This window comes from Epargyreus clarus, unplaced genomic scaffold, assembly GCF_041222505.1.
Source record: "Epargyreus clarus isolate Ecla_fem2 unplaced genomic scaffold, WU_Ecla_fem_2.2 ptg000005l, whole genome shotgun sequence".
NCBI classification, from domain to species: domain Eukaryota; kingdom Metazoa; phylum Arthropoda; class Insecta; order Lepidoptera; family Hesperiidae; genus Epargyreus; species Epargyreus clarus.
The window spans coordinates 12,203,503-12,230,340 of NW_027332213.1; the positions used below are offsets into that span (position 1 = coordinate 12,203,503).

General features: G+C 34.6%; 1 protein-coding gene across 6 annotated transcripts in view; it reads left to right on the forward strand.

Annotated features, from left to right (window-relative positions):
• Nucleotides 1-3,329: 3,329 nt before the first annotated feature.
• Nucleotides 3,330-26,838, forward strand: part of FER (tyrosine-protein kinase Fer) — a 79,001-nt gene continuing 55,492 nt past the window's right edge. The window contains exons 1-2 of one of the 6 annotated variants that reach the window (XM_073073211.1): nucleotides 3,330-3,991; nucleotides 6,739-6,929. In XM_073073211.1, the coding sequence (XP_072929312.1) occupies nucleotides 3,796-3,991; nucleotides 6,739-6,929 (387 nt within the window). In that variant the 5' untranslated portion in view covers nucleotides 3,330-3,795. The remainder of the gene's footprint in view (nucleotides 3,992-6,738; nucleotides 6,930-26,838) is intronic. The other 5 variants (XM_073073212.1, XM_073073214.1, XM_073073215.1 and 2 more) reach the window with 5 other exon arrangements.

Genomic DNA, 26,838 nt, shown 5'->3' on the forward strand with positions numbered 1-26,838 from the left:
ATACAGGACCTTAATTAGGAAATAACTGATAAATTTTATGAATTACTTCATGATATTCTTGCTCAAATGTTATGGTCAGTTTTAGTATCATATCAGTATACTCATGGAATATTTTGACACAGTGAATACTATAGGTTACTATACTCTTTGGTGAATACTACAGGAGTATAGGTGTTCTGTGAATACTACACATAAAGATAATAAGGAAAATACAGTTTAATATTAATTTTATTTATTTATAAGTCTTAGTAATTCAATTATAACTTCGGGACTATACCTTACATAAAATAAATTATTCGGTATCTATTCATACTATAGGTTTTGGTTTATTCATTAAGGTTCAGTTTTTGTAGGTATGTGATCTAATGTTAGTTAGAGTAAGTCGGACGTGTCAAAGCAGCCTTACTTTTACCAGCATCATATATAATGATTAAAATGTTGACTTTGTTATTGTAAATTATATGTAATAAAATTTGTGTTAAAATATAAATATTAGAAAGTTATTATCATTTAAACCCTTATTATCCTTAAAATCTTATTGAAGAATTATATAACATTATGGCGATTTTTAGTTTACAGTAACATAACGTAGTTTCATTAAATTTCATTCTTGTTTTTGATGCTTTTTTGCATCTACAGGTACTATCGAATTTAAAAAATCTCGTCAACATAGGTTTATCTATTAATAATATTGTAATGTGTTTAGAGATGGATGATCAAGCTTTGCTCATTTGCTGTGGTATATCTTCTATACTAATATTATAAAGAGGAAAACTTTGTTTGTTTGATTGTAATGAATAGGCTCAAAAATTACTGGACCGATTTTAAAAAATCTTTCACCATTCGAAAGCTACATTACCCACGAGTAACACAGGCTATATTTTATATGAAATATATTTGATAAATAGATTTTTGAGGCGGTACAAAGTTTGCTGGGTAGCTTATACAGTGTTTGAGCTTCAATGTCGTACTAACAGACGAAATAAATAAAACCATGCAAAAATTTCTTTTCCTTTAAATAATCATGACATCATGAGCAATTTTCTTTTTATAGCTATAAATATTAAACACATCATTAAGATACTACTTCAGTATAATTATGCGTGTTATAGAATTAAATGTTTTGCGATAAGAACGTGTGGTTTAGAATATAGAGCTGTACTGAATGTGTTGTTTTAAATTAAAGTAGAAAGTTTTACTGAATAAATATATAAGTAATTAAGTTTCAACTTGAGAATGGCCTCTTTTTAATCTAAACTCAATTTTTCTCTTTGCGTGAATATCCCGTTGATGGGTTCGAAATGTGTAGGTACTCGTCTTCTTTAAGTTATAAATCTAATTTCTCATTACTCGTATAAGTAATGAGATCGAAATGTATATAGATTAAAAAGAGGCGATTCTCAAGTTGAAACCTATTTCTAAGTTTTTGTTAAATTCTTTAGCTTCATAAATAATACCTGATATGCAAAACCGAATACATATTTGTGAATACATGTGAAAATTCGTTGATGTATGTACAAAGATGTACAAAGTTTTCTAAGATTAATCTGTACAGTACATAGGAGGGCAAATAATATTTTTGTAGCTAATGAGCACGTGATGGTATGAATGATGATGGTAAGAAGCCATTTCCGAAGATTAGATTCCTACAAGGTTATAGAGCGTTGCTAGTGTTGCTACCCCTGACGAATAAATTGGAACGCCTCCCATAAATGTCTCTCTTACCGGCTGTACCACATCCGTCAAAGCGGAACAGCAGCACAAAATTTGAAAACTGACGCATACTATCATGGGCGATGTATATAATTTCTTTTCATTTCGATATCTGTCTGGGTATTAAACCTGGAACTTTTCGTAAGCAATTTGTGAGTAATAATATATTATAACTAGCTGACCCGTTTTTAAATGTTAAGAAGGTACCCGACGCCATGGGAATGACGCCGGGTTATGTGGGATTTTTACCGCACTAAAACCCCCCCGGTGGCCGTCCTCAGCGTTTGGTGGAGAACTCCGGGATCTTCAACGGATCACAACCGGAGTCCTCCTAACGCGATGCCCTTCTATCGGGCTCTGCCCTTGGGGGAACAATTTACGCCCCTCTCACATCCCGTGGTTATTACAGCGATATGCGACCACACAAACCAGTGTCCTTCCCGGGGTCGCTTTCTGGACGGTTTGAGCTCCCATTCTTGCCGCCCGCAACCCCGGAAGCCCCTTTTAGTCGCCTCTTACGACAGGCAGGGGATACCGTAGCCCTATTCTGATCCCGGTGCTACAGGGACAAGCCGATTCTCAGACCTACTGAATATGCATATAAAATTTGGTGAAAATCGGTAAAGCCGTTTGGGAAAAGAGTATGATAACTATCATTGTGACACGAGAATATTATATATATGATATAAGAATAACGATGTAACTTTGTAACATTTAAATTTCGTGGATAAGTGGGTAAAATTGAGTAGCTGGCATGGCTAGCCATGACGCTGATTAAAGGTCATAAGCTGCCCTGGCAAGAGTTTTCTTTTGCAGTTAGCGCCCTCACAGAACAGCCTTGGCGAACTTGTTTTCGGAGATGGGTTGGAAAAATGGTTTAGTTGTTGTGTTCCAGCCACTCATCAGCCCAGCCCGTAGATACAACGCTATTTTTTATTTCAACGAAGTACTTTGACTTAATGTTCGACACAATAATGTTTTAAGCGAAGAATGAGAAAAAAAAGTGAAAACACGGTTTTCTTTTCTAACAGTACCTTAGTAGATTGTCTTGTAACAAGTCATGTTTGTAAAGTTCTCTTTAGTTACGTCACAGTACAAATATCTATACCTTATAATGCGGTATCGTCTACTAAAATAACAAAAACTCCATCCAAATTGGATCAGTAATTTCTGAAAATCGCGTACGTAAAGGAGAAGACATATCATCTACCTATTATACATTAGTCGAATACAGTACCTCCTTTTTGAAGTCGATTAATTATAGAACAATAAACTTAATAATTGGAAATTAATTTCTAAGCGAGTCTCCGGGAGAAAGAATTACTTATTGCAGTTTCTTTGGAATTAGGTGGCACAGAAATAGAAATACCGTATTCAATGTTTTCAGATTTCCGTATACAAAGTTTCTTTTAACATTTCGATGGGAGCTATTTATGTAAGTGTATGTGCATATATTTGTGTAGGTATTTGTATATATTCATTAACGAAAAGTAACATTAAAATTATTACGACCACTGCTTTCCGACCAAACTGGACAGGGGAAATAATTTGCGCCAGATTGCCTACCATTCTCGCAAATGATCTCCGATCTCGTTCACGTAATAACCTGTGCGAGTAGACATTTAGTTATGTGGTAAAAAACTCGTTCCGTATTCTGGCTGGAGTTTCCTCTCGGACCGAATCCTTTGTGGCGGGTGACTGGGCCAGCACGACGAGCTCTATCTCCAATCCGATCTCGCGGCGGGCGATAGATGGCATTCACGTCGCGCACCGTTACCGGACGGACGTTCATCTCGTGTCGCGCGCGCACTCCGCTCGCTACAAACATTTTATCGAAGCTTTTTTGTTCAGTGTTTTTATTTAGCTAACTCTCGGTTCGCTGAGTGCTAACGCAAAAAAAATAAAAAGTTCCGATTCTCACCGGAGCGACGTAGCTCTAACACTTGTCGCTGTCGGTGCCAATAAGTCGAATTTGTAGCGAGGTGACGTAAAACCCGGTGCAGTGATAACGGGGAGTGATGTGAATTGTGTTGTGTTTACGTTGCGATGTGCGCGGATTTAGTGTAAAGTGAATTGTTTATAATGGGGTATACATCGAGTGGCGCGGGGCGCACGGCGCACGAAGCGCTGTTGGCGCGGCAAGATGCCGAGCTTCGTCTCATGGAGACGATGAAACGGAGCTTGCAGGCCAAAATGAAGAGTGACAGGGAATACGCGTTGGCCCTCTCTGCAGCCGCTGCTCAGGGCCAGAAGATGGACAAATGCGAGGAGCTCAACGGTACGGCTAATTATTATAAAATTCAAGTTGACATACAATATTTACATGAAAACTAAATGAATCGATATAAAATGAAACAAAGTAAATACACTTAATACAATCGAAGTGCCTAATTAGGTAATTGTAAATCGTTAATTGCTAAGGCGATTTTATTATGATGCAATAATTGCATATTGTTTATTAGCATGGTCAACGTTTACAACTGTTGTCTACCCTCACAACAACCACAACGTAACGGTTTATTTGAGTTCATCGCCGACTGGGGCGCTGATTGTAAACAAAGGAAATGTGATGAGTGTGAGCAACATTGAAATCAATTTAAGTATATCGTTACTTCAGTATTAATTAAAACGCTTAAAATATTGTTATAATAAAGAAATATTTACGAGGCATTAAATAAAATTAATTATTTAGTTTAGTATTTTAAATAGATTTAAGTTTCTTACGTGCTGTTGCTGTCTTATGATTGGAGTATGTGGTGGTCTATGCTTCATTGATCAACATAAATGACGAGTCCAGTTACAGAATTGTTATTGGAACTGAATACAGATCTTAATTTTTATGTGGTATCCTTAAAACTTTGTATTGCAAACCCGGCAAGATTTGAATTTTCCGCTTCTGGAATTTTGCGATTTGGAGATTGCAAAGTGACTTTTGTAAAATACGTTTTTTTTTTCGGCAATATTTTATACTACTATAATTTATAAAATGGTGTCTCTTCGTATTTTTCGTCGTATTTACTATGAGCTTTTTCTTCTTAATTTTCTTGTGTGTCGGCAAAAGGTGCTCTCTGAAATTTGCGCCCCTGGCAACTCCATTGGGCCAGGCCCTAGCCACGATGCTGGTATTAAGGTAATTGCTTTAACATCAGCTGACATAGCTCTGATTCTACTTCTATTACGTAAAAAAAGTATAAGTATTATTTATATGAAATAGGTACTTTATATGGATACTGATTATAATTATATCGTTGTTGAATAAATTGCTTATGTTATGCTCCAGTAAACCTTACTTTATCGTGTCTCGGAGAAAACTCATTAATGTCAGCATCGCAAAAAGTAAGCTGTCCAATAATAGAGGATAATAATGACACTGAGTGACACAGTAGAAATCGAAATACTACGTGTAGGTAAATAGGCATGTACTGTAGGTGCCTACATTTTATTTGCAAAATGTGAATATAAAACGAATTTCTTGATGTTTTTCTATAAAATTAAAATTAGTAGGCTAATAGGCAGCCTATCTAATAGTCATCAGTAATTGCCGCCCTTTGACATCAGCAATTCTAAACAGAGTGGGAGTCCTACTTCGTTTATGTTATGATTTGCCTTACAACCTACAAAATCAGAACTTAGCAGCTCTTAGTACTGCTGTTGTATAGTACCGATATCTGCAATGGTGGTGCCGCCCCTATCGTACCACAAAGAGTTCTACATTATTTAGATAAACATAAGCAAGATAAACGTAAAACTATTGCTAGAATGTAAATAATGTACACACATATAATCCTAATGTAGGTAACGTACACAATTGCAAATAAGCATACTATTACGACGTTTGTTTTGAGGAAGATTCCTCCAATATGAACAGACACCTTACTTATTATACATTTATGTATAAATTTTATAATATTCTTTGTTTGCTTACCAAAGATTTTAGGCTCCATCACCTCATGTGACCATGACTCATGTATTATTGGAATTGACAGAACGACCAACTCAAACATTACGAGCTACGTACACTTTTAACGGAAAACGGTGCATTCGGTATTCGAAATGTTATCGTTTCTTGTAAGCGACATTGTAAACGAAAAATAAACAAGAACTAAGTTATCATAATCTGTTTGTGTAGGAATTAGGAGTTTGTGTGTATATGAGTAAGATAACCGCTGCGATTTATGAAAATGTTTTCGAGATTAATGATAGAATGATTACAGTACCCTTACCAGGAGTTTTTACGTTTCGACAAATATGACTATTTTGGTATTTGTTTACGTATTTGCCCATACAAATTCCAATCAGCGCCCCTAGCGGATTGTGTCCGAACTAGGAAATCGTATGGGCCAATACATAAACAAATACCAAAACAGTCATATTTTTCGAAACGTAAAAACTCCTGATAAGGGTACTGATATTAATTTTAACCCCCTAACACATACACATACAGACATAACCCATACACATTTTTGGGTTAGGGGGATTTAAAAGTAAATTGGTAAATGCTACTGTTTATAATTAATATTTATTCGAACTGTTATAGTATGTCGTCTAAACTTGAACATTATATAGATCTGTTATGGTTGAAGAAGTGAGAAGATTTTATTTTTATTTTTATTAAGCCTTTTGTTTTCGCTTTATAAATAGGTGCCTCTTTTTTACTTTAACGATTAATCTCATCAAAATTCATCCAATCCTTTTAAGTAGCCCGTTCAAATAAATAAACTGATGGAGTTATAATTAATAAAAAAATATAAGTTTATGATTGTGTTGTGTACCTTCTGTAGAAATAAATCAATTGTATACAACGTTATTATGATATCACAAGCCAGGCATTTTAATTTTATTATTTTGTAAAGATATGTAGATTACATAACATCTACATGCAATGCCATTTTTTGCGTAAATGTACAGCATTCCTGATGTAATTAATTAATTATATACAATCGGTTACTTGTCCGTTTTTTATTGGGTTTTTGGAACACTTCATTTTAATTTAATTACAATTTATAATTACATCATTGCCCCCAGGGTCAGTGATTGCATCTGCCTGGCGCACTATGACCGAGGAATGGGAGAGCACAAGCCGCTTGATCAAGGCTAATGCGGAGGCCCTGGAGTCCCGCGCGCTGGACCGCCTCATCACCCTCATGACTGAGCGGCGGAAGGCCCGCAAGGTCTATCAGGAAGACCACACCAAGATATCCTCACAGTTCATACAGGTAAGTTTAGCTGATTATATTTATAAGGTTTAACCCTTCGTGGTTTCAGTTCGGCGCATGATACCTGACTGATAACAGCAGTTTTGAGTGTTTTTGTATTCTGGATCGAAAGATGTGTTAAGAGACACTTGCCCATAATGTTTTAACTTAGCTCCCAAGGGGAACACTGCTCCTGTTGTAATAACTGGTAGGATTCCAGATGAATATGTTGACAATGACTACATAGCGGCAGATGGACTGAATTCATCTATGCTCATTCTATTGAATTTGTGTAAAAAACCAAAAAGAAAAATAGTATAAAATAGTACCTATTACTTTTGAGTGCTCATTGTTGGTTTTACGTAAAATGATTAATATAGGAATTTCATGTAAAGACTACATTAATAAACCATGGATCACTAGTTCCCTAAAAGTATATTGTTTTATTGTCTGTGGTCGCCATGTCACTTTGAATCATTGCGATCATATCATTGAGTCATAACAAAACTATTTACAAACTAGTTTTTGTAATAGTTCCAGAGATCTTACTCCTACATGTAAATTAACATTTTTTCCTCTCTATAATCATATTATTAGAACTGTACATAGACTGAGTGAGGATTCTTTTAGCAATTTTAGTTTTTGTATTTTTTACACATACCTAGCAATTTTAGCAATTTTAAAATATTTTTGCGCCATGCAACTCAGTCATGAATAGACATAGACAATAATCGTTATTCTTAGAACCCATGAAACAGAAAACTTACTTTTCTCTTCTATGTTAGAACCACTTTGAATTTGGAGACAGTCTTAAGTATTTATTTTGTAGCCACTTACGTAAATGGGGGTTTTCCCTTTTATGTGAATTACCTTGAAATAGGAGCTCACTGTTTATTAACAGTTTCATATTACACAGGTAAATAATACGAATAGTCAGATCACCTTTATAAATACGGGTCGTGAAAACGCAACTTGAACAAAATGCAAATGACTCAGTAAGGAAGGTTCTTTCGATAATGCCGGCCCTAGTACGTGATCGGATACGGTGATATTAAAACCGATAAAATGGTTCACGACTATAATGTAAAGAAGGTTCTTTGAAGTTTTATTAAAATGTCTCATACTCTAAACGCCATACAAATAAATAAAATTGATATGAAACTTTAATTATTTTTTAAAAAAATTTTAATTTAAAAAAAAAAAACTCTAAAGTTAAACTAAAGTTTATGAAACACATTATTTTGTGAATTTAGAAATTGGTATATATTTTAACTATTTTACCAAAAAAAAAACAACAGTTTCAATATTTTGTTTTAAGGGTTAATGCTGGAAAGTGGAAACTACTGAACTATTTTGCATCTTGCAAGCTAATATTATAAGTGATTATCACTTGTATAACTGAAAAATCATACAGTGTGGTGCACTCGGGTACTCAGGTGGAACCGCACGAGTAATCTCGTTTGAAATGACCAAGGCTACGTAATAATTTATTTATGCTTTACTGGCATAGATAAATTACAAAGGCTTATATTACTAGCCAGTTCACAGAAAGTATAGTTTAGTATTCGACCGGTTGGATCAGTTTCCTTATTTTCCCGTTCGTTTCCTATCGACGATCTCCTTCCCGTAGATAATTAGGTCTTAGAGAACGGTGCGAATGAAAGAACTGTGTCAGGGCCGGTTAGAAACTGCTTTTCCAACAGTTAACTATGGTTCTAATCTTGCCAATGCGGGCCAATAGGCCTCCTGGTACAGTAACTGACTGATGCCACTACAGATTGATGAATGATGATGATAAATAACAATATAGAATAATGATCGCGTCTGGAAGCAATTTGGTTTTATTGATTTGCGTCGGTGTTTGTGGCTGATATTGCAGAATGTGTGGCTAGGGTTACGGACGCAACCTGATTAGTACTGGGTCGTTGCCAATTTTTTCGTCGACGTGTAAATAAAACAAGCTATATGGGCGCCGTTTAGAGAGACTAACCCAGCGCATGTTTAAATCACTGAAACGTTAAATTTGTATTATTTTATGGCTTATAAACACAAAGGTACCTATGTAACCTAATGTTATGTTACCGCTGTGTTACCAAATCCAGATTACTATCTAGGTCTTATCTATCCTGTCCTCAGGGTCCCATCTAAGGTCAATGAGAGGTAGCTGAGAACTAACTTAGCACACATTAGTCATTCTCTACCTTGACATTTGACAATTTTACGAGTGTTAACCAACTGTGTATTGCTATATTGAATCATACTTATCATCATGGGTATTTTTGGGCTCTTAAATGTGTATTAATGAATTTTGTAATAACATGACGCTATCAATTAGTTATATGTTGCGAAGAGAGTTTTGTATATTAAAATAATAAACCTACATTTAAGATGCGTTCGAAAGTAACTTTTCTGCTTCAGTGACTTATGAAAAATGTAAAAGTCAGCTAGGTTAGCGTTTTTGTCAGAGCTGCCACAAACTGATTTCAAATGGTTTAGAAAGTTCCGTGCTCAGAAGCGACATCGTCTAACTTGTACGCGATAGGAAGGACATTTGTATGCGAGGGAATGCTCCGGTTAATGAATGACTGACGGCACACTCAACATGAATGACCTCCTGGAATGCGTAGGCCTATTCTTTTCGAATTAATGCATGCAGCCCACACGATATACAGATCTAAGAATTATCTATTCTTTTCCTCTTGATGAAGCCAAAGACATCACTGTACGAAGGACTACTCAAGTCTAAAACATCGCTTCTTTGTTTGTTATCCTACTTTAGAAAAGAAGGTTTTTCTATAATAATTAAAAAAGAAAGTAATCTGAGACTGATCGGTAAACATACTAAGATAAGACGAGATAAGTAGGTAGAGCAGTTTCACAGGATGCAATAACGCGTCGGCTCTCACGTAATCCTTTGTGTTTTAGAAATGGATGTGATGTATAATTCTGTGATTTCTAGCAGAGTCGCGTAAAGCAAGACATCACTGTACGAAAGGTGGACTACTCAAGTCTAAAACACCGCTTCTTTGTGTGTAACCATACTTCAGAAAAGATGGTTTTTCTATAATAATTAAAAAAGAAAGTAATCTGAGACTAAGATAAGACGAGATAAGTATGTAGAGCAGTTTCACAGGATGCAATAACGCGTCGGCTCTCTCGTTCGCACATAATCCTTTGTATTTTAGAAAAGGATGTGATGTATAATTCTGTGATTTCTAACAGAGTCGCGTAAAGCAAGTCTGCGTCGGGATTGGTGGCGCGGCACCTGTCACCGTTCAACGGCCCTGCCCGCGCGCGTGCAACGTACATTTCTTCTTTTTAAACATTTGTTTTATTAACGTTTTTTGTATCGATTGCGCTGACGGAATTATTAATAACGTTGCACTTTTCTCTAAAGTATCAATCTATCAATTCGTTTTAATGCTTTTAACAACTTTTCACTTTTTATTTACTTTCTAATAATTATAAAATTTGTGCGAAACGAAAACTATCACTATGGTGATGAAATGGCGTAGGATCCGGTACAGTCGATGGCGATGTGTCAATCGTATCGGAGGCTGTACGGCTGATCGGGCCGGATCTGACCTAGTTACCGCACCTCTACTTGTCGCGGATTGCAACTGAGAATCCCGTTCGCGGTGTTAGTATGTTAGTAACGAAGTGAATAAATGCAGGAACTAGGCCAAAAGAATCGCGAACAACGTCTCCTCGCGTCTCACAGCTGTTAATAGTACCGACTGACCCACTTTGACTAAAACGTGGTGAATTGCTTTTCTTTAAAATTTTCTTTGGAAGAACTTTAGTTAGATGCATTGTAAAAGATTCTTGTTGTTCTGTTACTTATTTTTTTTTCTAAGTATATTAACTATTTTAATGTGAGCAAATAATGTCTTACTTTGTACTACCAAATAATTAGTAATGTTCTAATTTAATACGTTCTACGTAATTTAAGCTATCTTGTGTATAATATTTGATTCTCTTTCCTCGTATAAATTAATTTGTGAACGACTAACGTTTTGTCATTGTCGTTTTTAGATATAAGCAAGTACAGTTTCATGGTAAATATTTGACTAAGTGCCAACAAAATGTATAACCGACGATTTCTTGTCTGTTAGGTAATGATTATATTTGGGTCAAATTTTTGTTCTAGAGCAACACAAAAGGTTCGCATAGTTTGTAATATTGCAATAAATGACGTAAACAGATTGTATTGTTCGTAAATATGATATTTTTACATCGTTAAGGAGTTTATCGAAGTAAAACTGTAACAGTAAAAAGACTACAAATAATTGTTAGTCAGAGTTGTAGTAGACAAAATACATTTAATAGTTATTCACATAAATAAACAAATATTAGTTTTGGATCCCATAATTTCTGGTATCTATGTTACTTGACATTGAACTCAGTAAATATGTTATTTTAGTCTCGTTTACATCTCTTGTATAGGTATGTATTACATCACATTTCTTTCAGTTCAATACTTTCTCTAAATCTTAGTAACAGTACATCAATTTTGTAGCAATCTGCGATAAATTGATAATGTATTGATGACCTAAACGTAAATGATTGCCTAACACAGAATTTCCCAGCTTTTTTCAGTCCACTGGACCCTTAGCTAATCAAGCACAGTTTTCACGGACCCTCTTAATAAAATAAACAGCGAAAAAAAACGCAATCCATATCATGTTTTTACAGGAGAGCCAAAACAAAATTTGAAAAACCAATTTATGTATTTTTTCTTTTTTTTTATTATAGATTAATAATAGTGTTATACATCATTGGATCCATCTTTTTTATTTTTTTAAAATACCATGTGCTTAGATCACATTTTTCTAATAAAACTGGTTTGCTGATTTTTCGTTTTGCGGCCCTTTTGCATTTAATGAGCGCTTATGTATGGTCCAGAGATGACGCCGCGGACCCCCATACATATACTCATGGTCCCCCAGGGGTCCGCGGACCACAGGTTGGGAAACGCGGATCTAAGGCATTCAAATTCCTAACTGAGTCCTCAGGGGTAGCAATGTATCGGTAGTCGACCTCAGACAGGACTCAAATATATTTGGTGTTGATCCCGTGCAGCGTTGATTATGATTCTGTATTGTTACAGTACTTAACATTAAGTAGAATGTATGTATGTATGTATATTAATGTATATGAATGTAATATATGAATGTAATATGTATATTAATGTATTGATTTGTATAGAAGTAGCAAACGAGTAAGTCGTTTGCTACTTCTATACAAATTCAAACGTTTGCTTACGTATACTTCTTTCGCCCATAGGATCTTTCTGTGTAAATAAAACAGAATTTCTATTTAAATTTCGTGACCCGTTGCACATAAATTGTCATGTCGTTGCACTATCGTCCCATTAGTGTTCGACGGGGGAAAGTGAAATCAGCTGTCGATGAGTGAAAGTCGTTCTTTAACAGTTATCTAATTTTGATAATGCGTTCGCGTAGGATTGGAACTGTTTACTTATTTAAATATTATGTGTGATGGTGGTCAGCGGTGCCATCTACTGCCAAGCGGTCATTGCACTCAGCTTATGGACGCCTGGTACCGAATTGAAATCCAAATCGAATATATCTTTGGATTTGGAGTGTTAGACCTTTCATGCTTCAACCTTGTAGACACCAGCGCCACCCTTATTTCTGATTAATACCTAACTGTAGCGTTCTGGTTTGAAGGGTGTGGTAAGGGACACTTAGGTATACGAGGTGTTCCAACTTTGTGCTAAGGAGTACCAGCAGCATAGCTTATGTCCTGTGACCGACGTGATGCTATTTGGGTAATATTATAATAATACAGGCGCGACAGGGGGGACATACAGTCCATCTGATGATAAACCCACCTGGGCTTTGTTACGTTTGCTACTTCTAAATTGCTACTTGTATTATACAAACAAATCTTTAGTAGAGATCCTAGTTTTCCTAACTGTTTATAATGGAATCGCGGACACTTCATATGACACAAATAATTATGACGTGCCGACTCAAACTTTTGAATCACCGTTAAATACATTTTACCCCGATCGGAATCCTTAACAATGACAGAGTTAAAGGATAATATTATGTGAATACAATAACAGCGTTAACATCAACAATTTTATCAAAAACCAATTCTATTTCTGAGTGTTTAAGCTTATTTCTCTGACAAAGCTTTTATCATTGGAATTTCCCTATCTACCGGCAAAGATAACATTATCTGTTGTATGACATTATCTGTGTAAATACCAAGGTCAAGATGGATTTGTTAGGGAGGTTCATACAAAAATATCGATATTTTCGATGTATTTTGTGTAATATATGTATATCTCAAATGTTTCCTAACTTAGCAAAATCAGTATCTTGTTTGCTCTTGTGTGCTCGTCTTGCATTACGCTCATCTGTGGGTTTATAACTATGCGATAATTTTGTACTTTTTTATCGGATGAAACGTATCGATGGAAATTATCAATATCAGATGATTCGATAATATTGGATATAGTTTATATATCGATATTTTATAAAATGTTGAATCATGGAACACTCTTAGTTTATAAGAAGCTGCAGGTTTGTCTAAAAATAATTCAACCTCACTGACCTATCGGCACACGCAGTAATTGAAGCAAGGTCAATGAAACTGCGGAGTAAATGCAGAACTTGAAGCAGTAACACTTGAATTTTAAAGGAACCCTCGGTGGTTCGACTCCGGAGGCACCAACGCCACACCTATTTCTGCCACAAGTAACAGCAGTGATAAGCGCTGCTGTTCTTCTTTGAAGGGTCTGGTAAGGGAGACATACTGATCCTAGGAGTTGCAACTTAGTGCTCAGGGGTAGCAATTCATCTATGGTCGACCTCAGTTAGGACTCTTATCTTACCTTTTTTATAATATAGGAGTAGCAGACGAGCATGCAGTCCACCCGATAGTAATTGTATACTGCCCTAGATAGGATTAGATATTGGCGGTGTTTAGATACAGATGTCCATGGGCAGCAGTAGCCACTTACTATTAGGTGAACTGCGTGCTCGTGTGCAGCTTCAATATTATAAAAAAATAGTATGTTCGAGTACAAGACAATGAGGTCGATCACACTTTTATCACCCCATTGTGATTTGAGAACGAGTTTTCAAACCTGTTTAATTGGTATAAGTATACACTGTAGATTGTATACATCATATTATACTATCTGACTTGGCGTTTAATTGTGCAAATTGTAACTAGACATCTGAGAACGTAATTGTATGAGATATGTATGTAACATGTCATCTATACTAATATTGTAAAGAGGAAAACTTTGTTTGTTTGATTGTAATGAATAAGCTCAAAAACTACTGGACCGATTTTAAAAATTCTTTCACCATTCAAAAGCTACATTATCCACGAGTAACAAAGGCTATATTTTCTATGAAATATATTTGATAAATAGATTTTGAGGCGATACAAATTTCCGGGTCAGCTAGTTATTTAATAGAGAGCAAAATACAATTTATGGTGTTAACTTACGTTACGTTTTAAAAAATGTACAGGTACTGTAAAGTAGGTAGTATCAAACATAGTTTTTTTTTAATTATTCTGTTACATGTAATGATTATGACTACATGAGGATATTTATTAAAACCATATCATGTTACGTAAGTCGCAAATGCATATTTTATTGTACATATGACACACGGTTTCCCCCAAATTCATACGTGCTATTTTAATATTAATACGGGAATTTTCGGGTAAATCCGCTGTTTATTTTGTTATGGTATTTTCGTGTTAAGAAGTAGAATAATTGTGTCATTTCCTATAGTCAGTCTTAGAGTGAAAGTCTCGTTCGGTATCCAAGGCTAGCTCGAGCCAGACGCTATAGACAGGCAAATATTTCTAAATGTTTCTTTTCCTGCAGTGAAAATAAATATTTGAATAATATTACTTTTTTCGGCTGAGGGATCCGAAGTTCAAATTCCAGGCATGCGCCTCTGACATTTCAAAGTTATGTGCGTATTAGAAATTGATTATTATCACTTGCTTAAATGGTGAAGAAAAACACCACGAGGAAACATGCATACCTGAAGTTTTCAAAGTTATGTTAAGTCTACCAATACGCACTTGGCCAGCGCGGTGGACTATGGCCTAATCCTTCTCATTCTGAGAAGAAACCCGTGCCCAGCAGTGGAACAGTAATGGGTTGATGATGATGATGACATTATTCGGTAATAGTGACGTATATTTTTTACATTACTAAGGCACGGAAGTCATGTTTAAAAGTAGATACGATGTTATAATTTCGTCATGTTATACATATTTATGTAACGTGATGTCAATTAAAGCCTAATTCATATTCCAGTTATGAATATGAATATATTATAAACATGTATATCCACCCAACTTATCGTAATGGATGCTTATTTTGATCATTGCCTACTTTTATATGTGTCTCATAAAGCATATTTAAAGATAGTAAAATCTTAAGACGAGGATTTTGCGGTTAAACCAACAATTTTATAAGTGGAGCAGTATTACGTTCAAGACTGGATAGAGAGAGGGAAAGATAGAGGAAAATGGGGACGTCTGGAGGAAGCCTATACCCGCAAAGGGGCTTTAACTTAATTATTTTATTTCTCGTTTTTATTACTAAACTTTTATTATATGTATCTAGGTTAGGTTAAAGATAAATAAAAGGCTTATTATTATTATTATTAAGTTCAACAATGCAGTAAACACAAAGTATAAATAAGCTCGCTATGATTCAATTTCTATTCTACTCGTAATGTCAAAGTTAAGTTCTAAATATTTGCAGATTAATTGATGTATTTTCCAGATTTTTTCTCTAAGTATAAAATAATGGTGAGTTGTTCTTTTACGACTGCTTAACTGCATCTTGTAACAATAAAATTAAGTACAGCGTAATGTTATGAATCACCTTCATTGATAAAGGTAAACAATGCCCGGATACCGTAAAAACTTGTAATTCTCATAAACAATACTTGCTTTGCACTAATTAGTCAGTTATTGTATCTATTTCTGTTGTAGAGCGGTGGATATCAATAAGCTGCAAGAAAACGTGATAGAAATTATAGTTCACTTTGCTCAGTGGTATTTGTTTTTTACACGCTTCAAGTCCCCTCGTTTACTTCCTTCGTATTTATTAGAGTTTTATGGGTACTGGAAACTTATGATTATCTTCTAGTTTTTCGTTGAAAGTTGTAAGGAAATTTACATTTCAGAGGACTTATGATATTATTATGACCCTGGTATGAAATAGTAGAGCATGTGAAATCCAACTAGAAATACGGCTAATGTGAGTGATCTGGAGAAAATGCTTAAGATCCCTTCTTAGTGGTGAAAAATCTCAAAAAACAAAACACCTCAACAAAAAACCTCAACTTAGCCTTGTACTGAGCAGGAGATCTTACGTTGCCCGACTTACTCTCACTCATACTAAGAAGTCACTAATCTATTGCCCTTAAGCAATACGTACATTCGAGCGTATGATGGCAATCCTGCTAGAACTACTGATGCACATCCAGTAGTTACCATACTCCCCCGAAACGGCATTACCGATTTTCACCAAATTTTACATGCATATTCAGTAGTTCTGAGAATTGGCTACCATCTATTTTTCATACCCCTAAGTGATAAGGGTTGTTCACCCTTAACAATTTTCTATTTATGTGGCAATACAACGGTTGCCGGGTCAGCTAATAATCAGCCCGTAAATTAGTTTAAACTAAATTAAAAAGGTGACTTGACCCTCGGCAATCTGTACCGCAGTTCCCACGGCCGTGTGTTCATTGTCCCTCGCGTCCTATAGTTCACGTTTCACAATACGCCATTTACTTGCACTCGCTATTTATAGCACAAGACGAACGGTTCGCTCTGTCTATCGTTGTGATTTGTGAAAACACGTTTTTGTAATTAAATGGAGCAATTATTTGTTATTATATATGTAAGTATATGTTATCTATGCCCACCGTGTAAGCAACCACCATAATAATGCAAGTTTAAAGGTAAAGATAAAGTTGGGGTCCTTTCGATCCCCTTGAGAAACGCGGAAATTCAAGTTCATATCTAAAAAGTCTATTTCTATATGTTTGTCTCGAAAAGTAGTATATGTATTTATTTGATTTTTTTACAAATCGTCGAATTTCTGTTCATAACTGTTTTAACATATATTTAACCGAAATCCCCACAGGAAATATCATTTATTCGTTTCGTTTTGGTTCAATGTGGCTGTTGCCCAATTTATCTAGTATTTAAATTTACTTCTTAGCTATATTTCTTCTTATGACTAATAGGATCTTAGTATGACTAAATTATTTTCTTTCTGCAGCTCCTTTAACATTTTGGCAGGGAACTTGTTTTCTTTATTACGGCCCGAATGTGATATAATATCACGTATTTCATTGCAGGGATAGTATACCTACGCGGTTTCTTTGCATATTGTTCCTAACCTATGTGATATTGTATTTACCTATATTAAAATATTCAATAGTCTAAAATAACAACCACGAGTACATCTGCGTCAATAATTGTACTTACATACATACATACGTGTGCGGTGTGACACACTTGTCAAGTTATTTGCTGTCGTTAACACAAGCCCGTTAATTCGTGGATTGTTTTGGATTTTTGTTCACTAAAATCGTTAACTTGTGTAAAAAAAAAATTAAATACGTCTGTCTGAAATAGTGCTACGTAATACGTACGTAGATTGAGAAAGTATACAAATTATTATTTTGTATGAAATACACAATAGATAGAATACAATTATGTTATTTTCTACTTGCATGGGTCCCGTCAAAATTGGATCTCTAAGACAGGCAATATAGATTAAAATAAAGAAGAGATTACACATAGATTAGTAAAGATACTTCGCCGCCTTGAAATTGTATGAAGCCACAAATGGCTTTTTATCGTAAGTTCTTTTTTTGAATTCTTGACAAATAAAAACATTTTTAGAGAAATTTTACGAATAAATAACTAATACTGCGTAATTTACATGAATTTACATAATAAATAAATAATTATTTCAAATATTTTAGGGATATTTTGGCACGCAGACGTGGCAAAACTTTTTTACGCAAGTATTTCAATTCTCAAAACTGGGCACATTTTCTAGTTAGGAGTGAGTAATCTTTACTAATCTATGAGATTACAGTTCACATTGTCAAAGGTGCTTCGTTTATTTTATTCACTTAAATATTAAGATTATGTAGCATCCTTTGAACCAGAGTCAAACGCTAACGACATAATATCTATGAGCACAAAAATAGTAATAAAATTAGAACAATTTAATGTAGGGGCGATTATTATCGTAAATAATCGTAGTCTTTGTTGACTTTGCCGCCATTTAATTATCGAGAATAACCGTGTTGGTTAGTTCGCGAGAAGCTCTCGACGATTGTTTCTCAAACAATTGACCTACGACAAAGCCAATATGTTAAGAAAAATCACTACGAGTTAAACACGAAATACAAAAGTATGATATTTTTTTAACAAATAGTTAATGCTTAATCTTTTTAAACAAATTCATTATTTTATTTAATCGTGTTTATTTTTTATGATTATAGGAAATTCATTATTTTACTGTCTGTTTATAGAATAAAAGATCTTATTTTGTTTAAAAATTTGATTTCTTTTCATGAAATAATTATGCGACCCCCTCATAGTCGATACAATACAAACATTTTTCTAGGTCCGTGTTTCTGAAATTGGGTAATAACGCCCTCTAGTGCGCCCTGAAGACCATAATGATAATTGTGGGGAGGGGGGGGGGGGGCGTAGAAGGGATTAATGGGGATAGTTGCTTTTTGGAATCTTCACCTTCGCGATTGCAGAAACAGATTCTTAATAATCAACACCATTTTCCGCCGTCTTCAAAAAACGAACATTTAGAATAATAAAGAATGTAATGGATTCTGATAGTTACCGGTAGACAAAATAAGTTTGAGAACCTCTGTTCTAGACTAGGGCCGGACCTGTTATTTGCGTCCGACCGCCATCCGCTTCGACTATTGGTAACTTTAGACGCCTCTTTCATCTTGCGTGAAATTACCCTTTGCTTCGCCGGCGACTGTCGTTTACTTCTTTTTCTGTCTGGATAAAAATGGCTTATAGGTTTTTAAAGATCTTTGTTATATTTATGTTCATGCCTCATTATTACTTAAAAATGGTTCACATGCTTTTTAAATGATTGAAGTAGTAAATGAGTGTGCAACTTACTAACTGTTACTGTGTACTTTATGGTAAAATGGTCAGTGCCTCCCATGGACACCTGTGACCAACTCTATATAAAACAGTAGATTACCAAAAACTCTCTCTAAGGAAATTGACACTAAGGAGTCAATTTTCTTAGTGTAATTTACGAATGGATCCAAACTGGATCTGAATTTCTTTCTTTACCATCTTTACGTCAACTTTAAGATCATTTATTTTCATTCTGACTCGCAGGCTAAATCATCTACTTAGTCTGATTTATTTTTCATTCATCGATGAAATCACAGCGTTACTAAAGAAATATCACTCAAATAAACATAAATACACAACAACTACTTACTCCGAACTACGTAATGTCTGAAGATTGCTGTTATCAATGTCGGTCTCATAATATAATGACATGAAATCCTTATAAAATCACAGCTAGATCACCTCGATTAAGTAATCTCTCGTAATGCCATGTAAATCTACCGCGTGGATGGTCAATGTGTCGTCATAGATTATTTCCTACCTTATTAACTTTAATCGTAACTTCATTAATATTTTTACCGCAAAACGCTGTCGTGCAAATAAACGTTTAATATAAATGTGGTAAAATAGTACATTACAATACGAGGACGAAAAATTTTTTTCTGACAAGTGTGAGTTTGCAGGCCGAGCCGCAGGCGAGGACTGCAATCACACGAGTCAGAAAAACATTTTTCGTCCGCGTGTTGTATAAAATTTTATATTACGGGGTCGGAAATGGGGGTTTTGCGCACGCGAAGCGTGCGTAAAACGTCAATTTACGCACGCCGTGATATAAAAAATAGTTTGTCTATTCAGCGAGGTAATGCTGCTAGTATCTTGGGTACACTTCCACGGGGCAGCGATTTGGCTGAATTACTTTATTTATACATTTTTTGTGTTAATTGTATTAGTTTTATTTTATTTTAAATAGTGTTAAATTGTATTTTGTGTAAATTTATATTGTTGATATAAATTATTTTATGTGGATAAATTTATCTAATTACTCTAGATTTTTTTTTAATTTTGAAATTAAAAAAAAAAGTAGAGTAATTAAAATGTGGTATTTATGTTATATATGTAGCAGATGAGTTTTCTGTCTACAATCAATCATGTGGACAATCTTTAATCAACCTCAGATAGGATTAGAGTCCTACTAGAAGCCGGCTACAGATGCGTTGCTATCCCTAAGGATAAGTTGGAATCTCGTATCAAAAGCGTATCATCGTAGCGGCGCAACAGTGACCGACCTCATGTAGGAATATGTAATCCTATCTGCCTCACGTAGGAATATCCTATGGAATATATATATGGAGTTGATTATAGATGTGCATGGGCGGCAGTAACCACTTACCATCACTTACTTACTCCTATATTATGAAAAAATCATAACTTACAACGCGTGTTTACTTCAACAGTGCAATAAATAAAGTTCTAGTTAATTATCAAGCAAGTCCATACTGCAGCCTACATATCATAAGGTGGACTGTACGGTAATTTGTTCGGTTTCTTGGCGTAGACGTTGGCCATATATTGTGCTAATCAACTCATACATTATCGTTTTGCGACGCTAAACCAAAATAGATCACTGCTCTACTACGTCCTTTTAAGTACATACATATATGAAGGCAACGAAATATCAAAGCTATTAAGGACAATTAGTTATTTTTCTAAGTATACTGGACAGTAACTGGCCATTGACATTGATAATTATCACCAGATTCTGGGACCTGAAGTGAGACCACAGATGTGTTGCCCCTTCTAAGGACCAAATCCAGTAAATTGCAGTGTCACTGCTGTTATGAGACTAAAATAAGATTTTGTGGTGTAAAATTTGTCTATTTAAACGTCCTAAGCGTCTTCATATATTAATGTCTAAGAAAAAGAAATTTTACACACCTAATTTTTTTGTACGTATACCATGGAACATATAGGTTTGCGAGATAAAAGCTATAAAGTTTAATGTTGATACAAGTATTATTCTAAGATAAAAACGATACGGTAATTACGGCCAGTTTGGCAAGGTTTCAAATACATAACCCAATTTATACGGGAATACTGCGAAATCAAGGAAATGGTTGAAATGGATTGTAGCTTTTGATGCTATGTTTGCAGTCACTTGCTTTAGTAGTTTGTTGTGATCGTTTTACTACTTAGTTATATCTATTATCTAGTCCCACTGTTGTGTCAAAATACAAAAACGATACTTTTTATTCTTTCAATAAAGTAATTCGCGTCTAAAAAAATAACATTTTATTTTTCGATTTCATAAATAGCCAATGTTAATTCAGAAATTTCAATCTAAATATTGGTTAATAATTTTTGAAATCGGTCCAGTAGTTTTCGATTTATTCATTACAAACATAGATACAAATAGGAAATATTATCTTTATAATAGATTTACACGCTAAGCCTCCAGACCTTACTTGATACGCTTATACCTAGAAAATATGTAAGGATCATATTGAACCATGTATGGGAAAACACGCCATCTAGCTTGTAAATAAAAAAAAATCTTTTTTTTTAGTTTGCAGTAAATTATTTTTAATATTAAAATATAACGGCTAGAATGACATCATCTCCGAAGTAAACGTTGGATACGTAACTAATTTCAATAGGTGTACAAAATCAGAATGTTTGCGAGTACTAGCATATAAATTATAATTTAACTGTACAATTATTCACACATATTAAAATCTTAATGTCTATGTTGAAAATATACATCGAAAGCGGGAGGTGAGTGAGATAAATGATAGGGTATAGTCAATTATGCATTAAAGGGATTTGTGATTGTTGTAGGTACTGAGGTCGAAGCGTGTTTACAAATTATTTTTTCCTCTCACGCGTGTTTAAGTCCGCGCGCGCATTTGGTTCGCATGCGTATTACTTGCATTCTATCGTTTCGTACATTATTTTCCTGTAATTCGTGCCAAAAGCACGCGGGTCGCGAAGGGACTGCAGCGAGCATAGACCCGCGTGACAAGTAAAAAGGTCAATATCTAGATTTATATATTTTTACATTAGATGAACTATGAAGCATTGTAGAAAATAATTAACGCATTTTGATTTTGGAGCTTATTTTAATACTTATCAAATCGGATTATAGTGACCACTTTACATCATGTAACATAAAAGACTGGGTGTACTTCCGAAAAGCGCATACCGCCGATCGACCTAAAATTTGGTAGACTAACGTATTTTGACCTCCTGATCATGAATAACGAAAATTGGCGCAAACTCCATTAATATAATTTTTATCCAAAAGACTTTGAGGACCATTGCCTTTATGTGGAAGCGTTCTAAATAGTTAATTGCAATGTCCTACTTGCATTGTCTCTACATTTATAAGCAAGCTATAATCAATAAGCTTCTCTGAATACAAAGAGCGTGTGAGTTGCAAAAGTTCACATTGAGCGACTCTACTGGCATCCGCCTCGCAATTCGTGGAAGCCAATGTCGCGCCCCAAATAGTATATGCAATGATCGCCCTACTCTACCGTGCACATCTCTGAACTTTACATTGTATGTCTAATATGAGGGATAAAAACTCTATGTTAAAATAATTATACGCCTTGCCAATAATTTTAAATTATATAAAAGTTTTACGTTTTATATGAGTGTTACGTAGAATTCGTATAGAAAGAAATAAATTTATTCGTTCTTAATTATCAGCTAAAAAGATAATAGAGCTTGCCAATACTTATTACAAAAACAATATTAAATTGTTCAGAAACAATATATTTTATTGCTTTGTGTGATTGATTACAAAAATGTCCATATGTAATTTCACTTCATACTTTAGTACATTTACTAATAAGATTCTGAAAAATGACTATGATTTTAATAAAGAAATCTAGCGTCCTAGGTTACGCTTCATATTATAAAGCTGGTTACAAAATATCTCAATAATAATCAAGCACACCAAGAAAAATATGAGTATGTATGCGCACAAGCAACTCATAAGCCTCATGACGTTCAAATCCGTTCCCATAACATCGATTTGCGTTTACGTTACGATCCGTTTCACGTCGTCCGTCTGCGAAGTCAAATGCACGTCAAACCGTAATCGAATTACATATTTGCACGCAATAATTACACGTGAGGCCGATCTGACCTCACAAACGATGTACAATAAACCACTTGTATTTTATTGTCTTATATTTGATTATTGATGTATAAATAAATGAACGTATTCGATGTTCTTTATTATGCTGTACGAAAACATTTTGTCTTATTTATAAAGGTTTAATTAGTTTTAATGGACGTCGCGTTTTTGCGTTCTTGGAGAGTATGTTAAAGCAGATATATTTACTCACACATGAGGCGTCTTTACTTAGTCTTCAGAAGTAGCAGGGTAATAACGCATGATTGGCCAATTTTAGGTAGGACTTAGTCTTACTGATTATAAATGGCCATGGGTCATTCGGTAGTTTTTATATATTTATGACTGACTGCTCTTATATAATTCATTATCAACCCATTATCGTGCCATTGCTGGGCACGGGTCTCCTCTCATAATGAGAAGGATTAAGCCATAGTCCACCGCGCTGCCCAAGTGCGTATTGGTAGATTTTACATACCTTTGAGATTTTTTAAATCTCTGAGGTATGCAGGTTTGCTCACGATGTTTTCCGTCACCGTTTAAGCAAGTGATAAATAATTTCTAATACGCACATAATTTTGAAAAATCAGAGGTACGTACCTGGGATTTGAACCTCGGACCCCTCTGATCGAGAGGCCGAGTTTCTTGACCACTAGGCTATCACTGCTTTTATAAGCGTATAAAACAATTTAGCAAAGATATTCGCATGTCATTAAAATTGGGTACACGCACATATCATTTGTGATCATTAATAAATATTAGTATTGGAAAATATATGAACGTACAAGCTTTTAACGCGAGCGAAGCCATATTTTCATCCCCTATTTTATCCCCTTGGGGGTAGAATTCATCAAAATCCTTTCTTAGCGGATACCTACGTCATAACATCTACCTGCATGCCCAATTTCAGCCCGATCCGTCCAGTGGTTTGGGCTGTGCGTTGATAAATCACTATGTCAGTCAGTCACCTTTGAGTTATATATATTTAAATTGTGTAAAATTATAATTGCCTAGAATTGTTAAAAGTAAACATACATAACTGTAGTCGTTTAAAACACCATCCCAAAAGCGACATTACAAAATAACGGACGGTCATAAAAAGTGTCACAGGTTCCAAGAAACTGTCATAAAATGAGAAAGCTAATCATTTTCTGGAGTGAACACGCAATGTTGCCCGGCAACTGTAGTATTATCTAAGTCAAATATTTGTTAGCCTGTTAGTAGTGAGCTTAACTAAATACTTGTGTGTGTTGATTTCAAGTAAATATAATAAGGTTCGAGACTAGCCTTCAGACAAAACGTTTGATGGAAAATAAATTACTTATATAATAAATATATGTATTTTTTTTAAACTCATATTTTCGACTTTACTTTCCAAGTTTATCTAGATAAGATAAGGTGAACTTGTTTTCATATTAACAAATGAATTTCCGTTTATTGTCAACTGTCATATATTTATTACCTACCTGAAGACAGGAAGGAAACATGAATACCCATGTCCCCTTATGCCTGTTATTACAAATCTGTGTAAAGTTTGCCTATCAAAAATCTTTGGTTAGCAAAACATAATAAGGGTTGTTTATTAAAAAAGGACGTAGGTAATTAGGTAGGTACATATTGTCACTTAAATTTTATTGTGTACTAGCAGACCTGGCTAACTTTGTACCGCCTGAAAATGTATTTATCAAACATATGTCATATAAAATATAGCCTATGTTACTCGTGGATAATGTAGCTTTCGAATGTGAAAAAAGAATTTTTAAAATCGGTCGAGTAGTTTTTGAGCCTATTCATTATAACCAAACAAACAAACAAAGTTTTCCTCTTTATAATATTAGTATAGATATTGAATATCACATTCATAAATAATTAGCCACTACAATGACTTATGCATACGTTGTCATTACTTCTGTTTCGCGTGTGTGGTGTGGAGTGACGTATACGACAGGTGGACGAGGTGCTGAACTATCGATCACATGTGTCTGGGTAGGTACCAAGATTTGCCAAGTCTTTAATGAATGGGGAATATAATTACGCTGTAATCGCTGCCTCGTTTTGAACTAAAAGTGGACCATTTATTTTGGCTCTAATTTTCAAAGATCCAAATTGAGCATAATCACCATAGTATTTTTTCCTTGTCCATTTATTCTTCGTAAAGATTGACTGACCCTCACTATAAGTGATATCACCTTTTTCTTAAACTGAAAATTATGTGTTATCATCATATCAGGCATTAATTTCTAACTTAAGTTAGAGACGCGTAAAATTACGTTACTTTTATTGTGATAACTTGAAATAAACTGGTACACTTCACATAGATAGATACCTTTGAAAATTAAGTTAATGAAGAACCTAATGATAAAGTTGCCATCTACACTCCATGTGAAAAGTAACTAATAAGATTTGTCGTACAAGTTACTCGTGATGTTAAGATAAATCGCAGTTCGTGGACGATTGCCACCATCGCCTGCTGGTGGCTGCCAAGCTGTTATCGCTTAATGAGTGAACGCAGATTGATAATGACTAGAGTAGTTAAGGCAAAACTGTTTGGACGGTATGGCAATTAAACACGACGAGGCACGATTGCACAAACAAAGATTGGTTTTACGAAAAAAAATCTTGCCATTGAATAATAATATAAAACCTACCATAATATTCAATTTATTAAATAAATAATATTGAGGTTAAATATGAAAGGAATTTTAAATAAGTTTAAATTAAAACTCTACTATTCATCTGAAATTTTCGCAGTTGTAGGCACATGTTGTTAGAATTTCAATCCATTAAATTGATAACACACAGCTCTATGTAGAGACAATAATGACTGCTAACTTTTAGTAAAAGTAAAGTTGTTGCAATGTTTTTAGAACAATAAAAAGGCTTATCTAGATGCCCGTTTTGAATGTATTCATTTTATGTTGTAAAAAGTGCTATTGTTTATTAGATATTTTGCAGGTTTGTTTCATTGCAAAATGTGATGTAAGTACCTAATCATTACATGAATAGGGTTGGTAAGAGTTTTCTATAAATGTGGTTAGTTGCACTGAAGTAGTTACGATAGCAAAAGTCTAATACTAGGTCAGAGGTTTGTATCTATCCCTTAGGAACGGTACATATTTTTAAATAAAAGGTACCCTCTACCATTTTTGAATGACACCGTGATAGCCATTATTAACAGACCAACTCACATTCGAATTTATAATATTAGTTAGAATAAGTCTCTAAAGACGCTTGATAAATAAACTTAATAACAAGTACAATGCATATTATTTAATATGTTCATTGTTCAGTCTAGCATATGATATAGGTATCGTTGAAGTGTGTGACAACGTTTTTATCTACGTTTTGTCAAGTTTGTTTATTAACTTGTATAATAATTGTTTAATATCTATCCAAATTTTTATAACATTCATTACGTCAATTATTTTTTTATATAACACTAGCTGACCCGGCAAACGTTGTGTTGCCATATAAATAAAAAATGTTAAGGGTGAACAACCCTTATCACTTAGGGGTATGAAAAATAGATAGTACCCGATTCTCAGACCTACTGAGTATGCATATAAAATTTGGTGATAATCGGTAAAGCCGTTTCGGAGGAGTACGGTTAGTGCTATTGTGACACGA